General features: G+C 58.2%; 1 protein-coding gene across 3 annotated transcripts; it reads right to left on the reverse strand.

Annotated features, from left to right (window-relative positions):
- Positions 1-575: 575 nt before the first annotated feature.
- On the reverse strand, positions 576-5,562 carry GAMT (guanidinoacetate N-methyltransferase). 3 transcript variants are annotated; one of them, XM_063620606.1, is made up of 6 exons: positions 5,290-5,560; positions 3,783-3,928; positions 3,514-3,577; positions 3,125-3,192; positions 2,914-3,024; positions 576-1,063 (listed from the first exon to the last, which is right to left on the reverse strand). In XM_063620606.1, exons 1-6 carry the CDS (start codon positions 5,468-5,470, stop codon positions 989-991), a joined length of 645 nt encoding a protein of 214 aa, XP_063476676.1. In that variant the 5' UTR covers positions 5,471-5,560; the 3' UTR covers positions 576-988. The 3 variants fall into 3 exon arrangements, with proteins under 3 accessions (XP_063476676.1, XP_055104266.1, XP_055104265.1); XM_055248291.2 differs by having other exon boundaries at positions 576-920; positions 5,290-5,554; XM_055248290.2 differs by lacking the exon at positions 576-1,063 and having other exon boundaries at positions 1,234-3,024; positions 5,290-5,562.
- Positions 5,563-11,727: the final 6,165 nt, after the last annotated feature.

The raw sequence follows: 11,727 nt of genomic DNA on the forward strand, positions 1-11,727 counted from the left end.
AGATGGGCGGGCTGCCCCCATGTGGATGCAGGGGGCAAAGCGGGAGGCATGGGGTGACCAGCTGGGCACAAGGGCACGGACAGGCAGGACCCGGGATGTTCCTGGGGCCCGGCAGGTGGGGCTGCCCCCGCAATGGGCCCAGCGGAGGACACGATGCCTCCCGAGAGGAAACCACATCTGGAAATGGGAGGCTCGGGGCATGGGGCTGTCAGCAGCCACGTCCCTCCTGGGGCGGGAGGAGGGGAGCTCAGGGTGTGCTGGGGCGGGCAGAGAAGTGGGTTCCTGCCTGGGGTAGGCAAAGATCCTTGTCTCACCCACACCCCGGCCGTGGTGCTGCCACTCTCTGAGACCCTGACCTAGTTACACCCTTCCCTGACCCCGCTGCAAAGGGTCAGGTGGCTTTCGTCTGAGGAAGGGACATCGGGCATCAGCTGGAGATGTCTGCCATGGGCAAGACAGTGGGGGGATCCTGGGGCCGCTCAGAAACCTGGAGGGGAGTCACCCACTTTTCCTGTGTCCGTGGGATGGGCAGGAGGTGAGGGAGCAGCCGCTGGAAGTAACAGTCGCACACTCACTGCCGACTGGCCAAGCCCAGCGCCGGCGTTTACTTCACCTCAGGGACCCTGCCGCGGGCAGCAGTGACCCTCACAGAGAAGCTGGGAAACCTGCTGGTGACACACAGCTGGGATCAGCACGGGGCTGGTGCGACAGCCTGGGCTCCCGGCCAGGAAGGCACAGAGGAAGGCATGGGTGTGGCGTGGCCAGGCCGGGGTGGGGGCTCAGCCCTTGGTGACCAGGGGCGTGATCATCTGTGGGAAGGCGTAGTAGCGGCAGTCGGCCGGTGGGACCAGCGCCATCACCTCGGTACGGATGTTCTCCCTCCGGAAGCCGGCCTCCAGCAGCGCGGGCACCTGTGTCTCCTGGTCGGGGATGGCGCCAGGTCACCTCTGAGGGCCATGGGGGTCACGTGCACCCTGGCGCCCACCCCTCATTGAAGAGCGTTTACAGATGGCAAGGCCCGGATGGGCAGCTGCAGCTCCTGTGGGCACGTGGCAGGGCAGCCCTGGAAGCCCAGGAAAGAGCGGGAATCTCCAGCTTCCCAATGCGGGCAGCAGCTTCCCGGCTGTCCTGGAACCCCAGCCCCACACTCGAGCCACCCCCAGGGCACCTACTCCACAGTTCTCCAGACCTTGCCAGTGTGGTGGGTGAAGCCAAAGAATCACAACAGAAAAAGAACACAGGCCACTAGTTCCCATTTTGGAAGAAAAGCTGCCCCAAGGGCCACAGGCATCCAGCCGGCTCTCACAACAGTGGCCCAGGGCAACCACACAGAGCCCTTCTCAGACAGGCCGCCTCCACCAGGCGGAGGGAACAGTGAGACAAGCACTGCTGAACCAGCGAAGACAGCCAGGTGGAGGCGGCCGGAGGGAGGGGAACACGCGGGGCTTGGGCGGAACCACAGGGCACTGGGGAGCCATGGGAGGTTGTTGAGCTGGTGAGGGACTTTGATTTCCATTTTTTTTGTTTTTGTTTTTTTGAGATGGAGTCTCGGTCTGTTGCCCAGGCTGGAGTACAGTGGTGCGATCTCGGCTCACAGCAGCCTCTGCCTCCCAGGTTCAAGTGATTCTCATGCCTCAGCCTCCCGAGTAGCTGGAATTACAGGCGCCCGCCACCACGCCTGGCTAACTTTTATATTTTTAGTAGAGATAGGATTCCGCCACATTGGCCAGGCTAGGCTCAAACTCCTGGGCTCAAGTGATCCACCCGCCTTGGCCTTCCAAAGTGCCGGGATCACAGGTGTGAGCCACCACGCCCAGCCTGATTTCCATTTTTTTTTTTTTTTTGAGACAGAGTCTCGCTCTATCGCCCAGGCTGGAGTGCAGTGGCGCGATCTCGGCTCACTGCAAGCTCCCCCTTCTGAGTTCACGCCATTCTCCTGCCTCAGCCTCCTGAGTAGCTGGGACTACAGGCGCCCGCCACCACGCCCAGCTTATTTTTTGTATTTTTAGTAGAGACGGGGTTTCACCGTGTTAGCCAAGATGGTCTCAATCTCCTGACCTCATGATCCACCCGCCTCGGCCTCCCAAAGTGCTGGGATTACAGGCGTGAGCCACTGCGCCCGGACTCATTTTTTTTTTTTTAATTTTCTTTTTTTTTTTTTTTGAGACGGAGTCTCGCTCTGTCGCCCGGGGTGGAGTGCAGTGGCGCAATCTCGGCTCACTGCAAGCTCCGCCTGCCGGGTTCACGCCATTCTCCTGCCTCAGCCTCTCCGAGTAGCTGGGACTACAGGCGCCCGCCACCACGCCTGGCTAATTTTTTTTTGTATTTTTTAGTAGAGACAGGGTTTCACCGTGGTCTCGATCTCCTGACCTTGTGATCCACCCGCCTCGGCCTCCCAAAGTGCTGGGATTACAAGCGTGAGCCACCGCGCCCGGCCTTTTTTTTTTTTTTCTTGAGACAGGGTCTGGCTCTGTTGCCCAGGCTGGAGTGCAGTGGTTCGATCTTGGCTTACTGCAACCTCTGCCCCCTGGGCTCAAGCAATCCCCCTACCTCAGCCTCCCAAGTAGCTGGGAGTACAGGCACACGCCACCATGCCCAGCTAGTTTTTTGTATTTTTTTTTAGTTAAGATGCAGTCTTTCTCTGTTGCCCAGGCTGGTCTTGAACTCCTAGGCTCAAGCGATCTGCCCACCTCGGCCTCCCACAGTGCTGGGATTACAGACCTGAGCCACTGCTCCTGGCAGCCACCCCGCCAGGCAAAGGACTTTGATTTCTAAATGAACCAGCACAGTCCAACCCATCCAGGGGGTCAGGAAGGGACCCTCCCCAGGTAGCAAGGTGGCTCCAGCAGCCCCTTCCCACCCCCATCCAAGGTCACTTCCTGGAGACCCATGGGGAACTCCAGGTGGGCGCACCTCAAACATGATGGTGATGTCTGAGTACTTGGACTTCATCAGCTCCCCCCAGGAGGTGAGGTTGCAGTAGGTGAGGATGCCCCCCGGCTTCAGCAGGCGAAAGGCGTGGTTCTGTGGAAGGGAGTGGCCAGTGGTCAGGACGGAGGTGGGGGTGTGGGCAGAGGGGCTTCCCCGAGGGCCTCCCACATCCCAGCGAGTCAGAGAGATCCACCTTGATGAAGTTGAACTGGTGCGTGTGCCAGGTCTCCTCCGAGAGTGGGTACGTGTCGTACAGGATCCCTGCACAGGGGACAGAAGCCCACTTGGTCAGAGCCGGGCTCAGCGCCTCGCCCAGCCTCACCCAGCTCATCCCGGAGCGGGTGGAGGTGCAGTGAGACGGTAGAGGTGGGGCTCCCACACAGGCTTGACAACCCCGAGATTGCCTCCAGGGCCCCTCCGTGAGCATGCCCATCCCCGGTGCCCTGCCAGCCCTCACAGCCAGGCCCACAACCACCTGGGCTCTGTCCCCCCAGTGCACATCAGAGGGCCCCCCACAAGCAAAGGAGGGGCTGCATTGGAGCTGCGGAGGCCCACCCTGTGATACGTCCCCTCACCCCTCACCATCAAAGTGACCGTCAGGCAGGGTGGGCGCCACATCCTCCCACAGGCCTTTCAAGGGGACGACCTTGAAGAGGGGAAAAGAAAAAGAGAGGACAGGGTAGAGAGGTCCCCAAGATCTCCCCACCTGCAGAAAGGGAGCGGCCAGGGGGACTCCCGAGAGAGAAGACCACCTCCTCCACCTCTGGCATCCCCGGGCCCCCAACCCCCAGGAAGCAGTGCCCTCACCCCAAGGAGTGGGGGTCCTGGAGGGCCTGCAGGCAGAGGGGCACCTTGTGTGTCTGCCGCGGGGCCCAGTCCTGGAGCCGCTGGAAGACGCCGTCATTGCACTCGATGATCCAATGCTCATCAATGGGCGCCTCCTGCACCTTTGACGCTGCGATGGCCATGCCAAAGCCCACCTCCAGGACCCGGCCCCCTGGGCAGACACAGGGCGCCTGGCATCACTAGGTGGGCCGGGCTTAGGAGGCTGCCTGGAGGAGGAGGCACAGGGCTGGGCTGGGGGTCTGCCTGGAGGGGGTCGTGCAGGGCAGGGCTGGAGAGGCTGCCTGGAGGAGGGGGCGCAGGGCTGGGCTGGAGAGGCTGCCAGGAGGAGGGGACGCAGGGCAGGGCAGGGCAGGGCTGGGGAGGCTGTCTGGAAGAGGGGGTGCAGAGCAGGGCTGGGAAGCTTCCTGGAGGAGGGGGCCCAGGGCTGGGCTGGGAAGCTTCCTGGAGGAGGGGGCCCAGGGTAGGGCAGGGCTGGGCTGGGGAGGCTGCCTGGAGGAAGGAGCGCAGGGCTGAGCTGGGGGTCTGCTTGGAGGAGGGGGTGCAGGGCTGGACTGGGCTGTGAGTCACATTTGCCACAGGACGGGAGGGCACCCTGGGCCAGCATGGACAGAGGCGGGCGGAACACAATAGTCCTGAGCGGGAACAGCGTGGGCCCTGGCCAGCGGCCAGAGAGAGGATGACCAGCCAGGGAGGCCGAAGACGGCCGCTTTTGGGGCCAGGCCTGTGGGGAGGCTAGGGCCTTGGACTTTGAGCCCAGCCCACGCTGTTTGTCCCGGGTCCCTTATCTCTCGGGTTGGTTACTTTTCTCTCCCCCTCCCTCCAACCGAAAGTTGGATTTGCAAGAGTGGCCAGGCAAGACCTGGACTTGAGACTATCTGGGAGGGGAAGGACTGGTCCCCAGTGGGCCACACATGGGCCCCCCCTCAATCCTGATTGGCACTGGACACTGGACGTGCCCATTTTCAGGGTGGGAACACTGAGGCCCGACCCCTGGATGGGGCCTGTGTGGGGCCAGGGAGTCCTTTCTCAGCAGCCCTAAGCCTCTGACGCCAGGCAGGCCAGGGCCACCCCGGGGACAGCTGTCTCCCTGAGCTCAGCTTTCCGGCTGCTATTCTTAGCCGGCGAGTCGGGGCTGCTGTCCCAGGCAGGCAGAAGGGCAGCCTCTCCCTGGCACGACCCCTTCCTCCCGACCTCAGACAGGGAGCTGGGGACCCGGTTCCACCCAGTTTCACCCAGGTCTCACGTTTGAGGTCCCCATCCGGAGAGCGGGGGGCCTCACTCCCCCTGGAGAGGAAGTTTCTGGTATTTAGGCGGCGCCTAATGTGTGCGGGCCCCACGCCCGCGGCACTCCCCGTGAACGCCTCCGTGTGCCCCCACCTGCAGCCCCACTTCCCAGGCGAGGAGACAGAGGCGCCCCAGCGGGAGGGTGGGCTGCAGAGCCCCCGGGTCGGGGCAGCCCCGGCCTCAGTTTCCCCTGCGCCCCTGGGGCGGTGCAGGCCGGGCGGGGGCTACCTTTGGAGGCGGCGGCGGCGGCCAGCGCGTGCATATAGGGGGTCTCCCAGCGCTCCATCACCGGCTTGCCCAGGATGCGCAGGTGCGTGTCCGCCGCGTCGTAGGCCGCGGGCGCCGCCCCCCACGCGGGGCTGCAGTTCTCGCCGGGCGCGAAGATGGGGGTCGCGCTGGGGGCGCTCATGCTGCAGGCTGGACGGCGACCCGACCTCGATCGCGCCGCGCCCGGGCCCGCTCCCTGCAGAGCCTTGTGGGCCGGGGGCGGGTCTAACAGGCCCGGGGGGCGGACCCGCGAGAGGACGCGCGCGGCTCCGGGAGCGGCCTCTAGCGGCGGCCACGCGAGAGGTGGCGGGAGTGGGGTAGGGGCCCCGGCCGCCCCCTCCCCAAGGAGCCTCGGTGCCTCCTCTGCAGAGCGGGCACCGCAGCCCCGCGCCCGGGGACGCAGACCTGCAGGCCGGGACCGGAATCCCCGCCTTGCCGCTTACGTGCCATAGTTTTTTCGTCTGTCAGCACCGCAGAAAGGCCCCCTCCTCACTGGGGTGTCAGAATCTGAGGATCTTCCAGGCGCTGTTGGAAGTGTTTTAAATGTTTAAAATCATTTAATCTTCAGAAGATGCTACAGTGAGTTCTATCCTTTTTTAATAGAGACAAGGTCTTGCTATGTTGCCCAGGCTGGTCTCAAACTCCTGGGCGCAAGCGATCCTCCCGCTTCAGCCTCCCAAAGTGTTGGGATTACAGGCGTGAGCCACCGCCCCGCCAGGTTCTGTGATGACTGTCGTTTTTCTTTCTTTCTTTCCTTGCTTCCTTCCTTCCTTCCTTCTTTCCTTCTTTCCTTCCTTCCTTCCTTCCTTTCCTTCCTTCCTTCCTTCCTTCCTTCCTTCCTTCCTTCCTTCCTTTTTTGAAAGCAAGTTTATTAAGGAATAAAAAAGAATGGCTACTCCATAGACAGAGCAGCCAACTGTCAGTTTACAGATGTGGAAACTGAGGCTTTGAGAAGCAAAGCCGGTGGTCCGGTGGCCACGAGGGTGGAGACCCAGGATGAGAGCTCCGATGCCCCCCTTTCATGAGCCCATGTCACACCCCCATAGGCTGGGGGTCATCTGAGACCCTGGGTCCCTGATGGGGGGCTCTGCCCAAAGGCGCCTCTAGTTCTGGATACCAGGACTCAATCCCAGCAGTGCCCTTGCCTCGGGCGGCCCTGCAGCTGGGGTGTGCGGGGGTGGAATTAGGCCTCCCCCAGCCCAGGGTAGCCCCTTAGGGTCAAGCACATCCCCCGCCTGTTTCCTGGGGGCCCCCAAGCCCGCTGCGGTGGCGTCCTGGCTCTGATACTCGATTTCCTTCCCCCTCTGAACGTGGGGCCACAGTCATGAGCCCTGAGCGCTGCCTGCCTGCCTGCCATGCGCTCTGCGTGGGTTAACAGGTGCAGTTATTACCCCCATTTAACACATGACGGAAACTGAGGCCCGGAGAGGTTGAGGTTCACAGGTTGCAGCAGAGGCAGGGTGTGAATGCAGGCAGCCTCTGAAACAGCTCCCACACGCGGCCTTCCCTGCGTCACCTCGTCTGTGTAGCTGCCTGCCCCGTCACTGCGTGCTCAACACCTCCACACGTCCCTGCCACCTCTTGCACAGCTCCTTAGCCCCAGGCCTTGGCACACGCTCTTCCCCCTGTCTAGACAGTCTCTCTCCTGGTCAGGCCGCTTTCTCGTTCTGTCTCAAGCTGAGCCCTCGTGTCCTCTAGGAGATACCCCCATTCTGCCCCAGGACAGGCATGTCCTGGTCAGAAGCTGTTTGTTTGTTTGTTTTTGTTTTTCTGAGACAGTCTCACTCTGTTGCTCAGGTTGGAGTGCAGTGGCATGATTTTGGCTCAGTGCAACCTCTGCCTCCCGGGTTCAAGCGATTCTCCTGCCTCAGCCTCCTGGGTAGCTGTGATGACAGGCGCCCGCCACCACGCCCGGCTAATTTTGTTTTTTTTATTTTTAGTAGAAACGCAGTTTCACCATGTTAGCCAGGATGGTCTCGATCTCCTGACCTCGTGATCCACCTGCCTCGGCATCCCAAAGTGCTTGGATTACAGGCGTGAGCCACCGCACCCGGCCAGAAGCTGTTTTATCTCTCTTTGGTAGTTGACTAACGGAAGATATTTCTTCCTGGTCCTAGCGTCCCTCTCACAGGGCTGTCAGTGATCCTGGCACACAGAACATGCTTGATAGGCTGGTTGCAGCAGCTCCCACCTGTGATCCCAATGCCTGGGGGAGGTGCAGGGGCTCAGGCCTGTGATCCCACCACTTTGGGACCCCAAGGTAGGAGGATTGCTTCAGTGCAAGAGTTAAGACCAGCTTAGACCACACGCAGAGACCTTGTCTGTACAAAAAAAAAGTTTTATTTTTATTTATTTATTTTTTTGAGACGGAGTTTTCGCTCTTGTCACCCAGGCTGGAGTGCAACGGCGCGATCTCGGCTCACTGCAACCTCCGCCTCCTGGGTTCAAGCGATTCTCCTGCCTCAGCCTCCCGAGTAACTAGGATTACAGGCATGTGCCTCCACGCCCGGCTAATTTTGTATTTTTAGTAGAGACGGGGTTTCTCCATGTTGGTCAGGCTGGTCTCGAACTCCTGACCTCATGTGATCCACCCGCCTCGGCCTCCCAAACTGCTAGGATTACAGGCGTAAGCCACCACGCCCGGCCAAAAAAAATGTTTTAAAAATTAGCCAGGGCCGGGCTCGGTGGCTCACTCGTGTAATCCCAGTACTTTGGGAGGCCAAGGTGGGCAGATCCCCTGAGACCAGCCTGGCAGCATGGTGAAACCCCATGTCTACAAAAATACAAAAATAGCTGGGCGTGGTGGTGGGCGCCTGTAATCCCAGCTACTCAGGAGGCTGAGGCAGGAGAATCTCTTGAACCCGGGAGGTGGAGGTTGCAGTGAACGTCACACTCAGTGAAATAGGCCAGTCACAACAGGACAAATCCTATGTGATTCCACTCCTAGGAGGTCCCTGGAGTCCTCAGATCCACAGAGACAGAACGTAGGATGGTGGGGGGTGCCAGGGGCTGGGGAGGGGACAAGGAGTGAGTATTTCATGGGGCAGAGTTTCAGTTTGGGAAGATGAGAAGGTTCTGGAGAGGACGGTGGTGATGGTTGCACAACAGTGGGAATGTGCTTAATGCCGCTGAGCTGTGCACCTAAAAATAATTAAAATGGGGCCGGGCGCAGTGGCTCACGCCTGTAATCGAGCACTTTGGGAGGCCGAGGCTGGCGGATCACCTGAGGCCAGGAGTTCCAGACCAGCCTGGCTAACATGGTGAAACCACGTCTCTATTAAAAATACAAAAATTAGGGCCGGGCGTGGTGGCTCACGCCTGTAATCCCAGCACTTTGGGAGGCTGAGGCGGGCAGATCACGAAATCAGGAGATTGAGACCATCCTGGCCAACATGGCTCTACTAAAAATACAAAAAATAAGCTGGGCATGGTGGCGGGCGCCTGTAGTCCCAGCCACTCAGGAGGCTGAGATAGGAGAATGGCGTGAACCCAGGAGGCAGAGCCTGCAGTGAGCTGAGATCACACCACTGCACTCCAGCCTGGGTGACAGAGCAAGACTTCGTCTCAAAAAAAAAAAAAAAAAAAAAAAAAAAATTGACCAGGCGCAGTGTGGTGGCTCACGCCTGTAATCCCAGCACTTTGGGAGGCCGAGGCGGGCGGATCACCTGAGGACCTGAGGTCAGGAGTTCAAGACCAGCCTCAACATGGAGAAACCCTGTCTCTACTAAAAATACAAAATTAGCCGGGCGTGGTGGTGCATGCCTGTAGTCCCAGCTACTCGGGAGGCTGAGGCAGAATTGCTGGAACCTGGGAGGCGGAGGTTGTGGTGAGCCGAGATCGCACCATTGCACTCCAGCCTGGGCAACAAGAGAGAAACTCCATCTCAAAAAAAATAAAATAAATAAAATAAAATAAAAACAAAAATAATTAAAATGGAAAATTTTATGTCACATATATTTTACTACACGAAAAAAAGGGGACCAAAACTACATACCGTGTGTTGGATCTGTTTATAGCCACACTGGGAGTAAATTCAGATCAGTATGTGCACAGCCTTTTTCTTGTTGCCTTTGCCCTGGGGTGGAAGGACGGAAATGAATGGGGAAGAGGGAGAAGCAGAGAAGTAGGCTCTTCTAGTTCTTTCTTCCTTTCTTTCTCTTTCTTTTCTTTTCTTTCTTTTTTTTGAGGTGGGGTCTCGCACCGTAGCCCAGGCTGGAGTGCAGTGGCGCAACCTCGGCTCACTGCAACCTCCACCTCTCATGATCAAGCGATTCTCCTGCCCCAGCCTCCTGAGTAGCTGGGATTACAGGCGCCCGCCACCATGCCTGCCTAATTTTTGTGTTTTTAGTACAGACAGGGTCTCGCCATGTTGCCAGGCTGGTCTCGAACTCCTGACCTCAGGTGACCCGCCCACCTTGGCCTCCCAAAGTGCTGAGATTACAGGTGTGAGCCACCATGCCCTGCCTGTATTTTAAAAAATATATTATTATTATTATTTTTTTTTCTTGAGACGGAGTCTCGCTCTGGCGCCCAGGCTGGAGTGCAGTGGCACAATGGTTCACGCCATTCTCCTGCCTCAGCCTCTCCAAGTAACTGGGACTACAGGCGCCCACCACCACGCCCGGCTAATTTTTTGTATTTTTAGTAGAGACAGGGTTTCACCGTGGTCTCGATCTCCTGACCTCGTGATCCGCCCGCCTTGGCCTCTCGAAGTGCTGGGATTACAAGCGTGAGCCACCGCGCCCGGCCAAACCTGGCTGATTTTTTTTTTTTTTTTTTTTTTTTTTTTTTTTTTTGAGACGGAGTCTCGCTCTGTCGCCCGGGCTGGAGTGCAGTGGCGCAATCTCGGCTCACTGCAAGCTCCCCCTCCCGGGTTCACGCCATTCTCCTGCCTCAGCCTCTCCGAGTAGCTGGGACTACAGGCGCCCGCCACCACGCCCGGCTAATTTTTTCTATTTTTTAGTAGAGACGGGGTTTCACCATGGTCTCGATCTCCTGACCTCATGATCCGCCCGCCTCGGCCTCCCAAAGTGCTGGGATTACAAGCGTGAGCCACCGCGCCCGGCAACCTGGCTGATTTTTGTCTTATTATTTTTTTTTTTTGTAGAGATGGGGTTTCGTCATGCTGCCCAGGCTGGTCTTGAACTCCTGGGCTCAAGCGATTCTCTCATCTGGACTTCCAAAGTGCTGGGATTACAGGCATGAGCCACTGCATCCGGCCAGTTTTATTTTAAATGGGGTTTTAGTCCCAGCTACTTGGGAGGCTGAGGAGGGAGGATAGCTGGAGCCCAGGAGTTCAAGGCTGCAGTGAGCTATGATTGCATCATTGCACTCCAGCTTGGGCAACAGAGTGAGACCTCGTCTCAAAATAAAAGAAAAAAAAGTGTTTTGTTTTGTACTATTTGTTTGTGATCTTGTTCCTTGTATTTTTTTTTTGAGATGGAGTCTTGCTGTGTCACCCAGGCTGGAGTGCAGTGGCACGATCTCGGCTCACTGAAAGCTCTGCCTCCTGGGTTCAAGCAATTCTACTGCCTCAGTCTCCCGAGTAGCTGGGACTACAGGCGCCCGCCACCACGCCCAGCTAATTTTTTGTACTTAGTAGAGACGGGGTTTCACCATGTTAGCCAGGATGGTCTCGATCTCCTGACCTCGTGATCTGCTCGCCTTGGCCTCCCAAACTGCTGGGATTCCAGGCGTGAGCCACTATGCCCGGCCCTTTTTTTCTTAAGAGGGAGTCTTGCTCTGTTGCCCAGGCTGGAGTGCAGTGGCGCGGTCTCGGCTCACTACAACCTCTACTTCCTGCGTTCAAGCATTTCTCCTGCCTTAGCTTCCCGAGTAGCTGGGATTACAGGCGCCCATCACCATGCCCAGCTAATTTTCTATTGTATTTTTAGTAGAGACGGGGTTTCACTATATATGTTGGCCAGGCTGGTCTCGAACTCCTGACCTCAATTGATCCTCGGCCTCCCAAAGTGTTGGGATTATAGGCGTGAGCCACCTCACCCGGCCTTGTTCCTTGTATTTATTTAATTCTGTGATGATGAATAAATCAAACGATCAGGTTGTCAATGGGCTGTGAGATTAAGGAGAAAAGCAGTAGGCAGCACGTACCCGGTTTTACAAAACCCTGCGGGTCACCTGTTTACTACCGTCAGCCTAGACGGTTTTTCCACCTCCTTCTGCTGACATTGGAGGACGGGTATCATTCTTTTTGGGGGGCCGTCCTGTGCACTGCAGGGTGCTGAGCGGCATCTCTGGTCTTGACCCACTCCATGCCAGCAGCACCCCGCACTCAAGTTGTGACAACCAAAACCGTTTTCAGACATTGCCAAGTTATCCCCTAGGGGGCAAAGTCACCCAGAAAAAGAACCACTGATGTATGCAATTAACAGATGCAAC

This window comes from Symphalangus syndactylus, chromosome 17 (genome assembly GCF_028878055.3).
Source record: "Symphalangus syndactylus isolate Jambi chromosome 17, NHGRI_mSymSyn1-v2.1_pri, whole genome shotgun sequence".
Taxonomy (NCBI): Eukaryota; Metazoa; Chordata; class Mammalia; order Primates; family Hylobatidae; genus Symphalangus; species Symphalangus syndactylus.

Coding starts and splice junctions, on each gene's coding strand:
- GAMT (XM_055248290.2), bottom strand. CDS start 5,470: ATGAGCGCCCCCAGCGCGACCCCCATCTTCGCGCCCGGCGAGAACTGC. Junction 3,929..5,289: donor CGCCGCCGCCGCCTCCAAAG/GTAGCCCCCGCC, acceptor GTGTCTGCCCAG/GGGGCCGGGTCCTGGAGGTG. Junction 3,193..3,513: donor GCCTGACGGTCACTTTGATG/GTGAGGGGTGAG, acceptor TCCCCTGTGCAG/GGATCCTGTACGACACGTAC.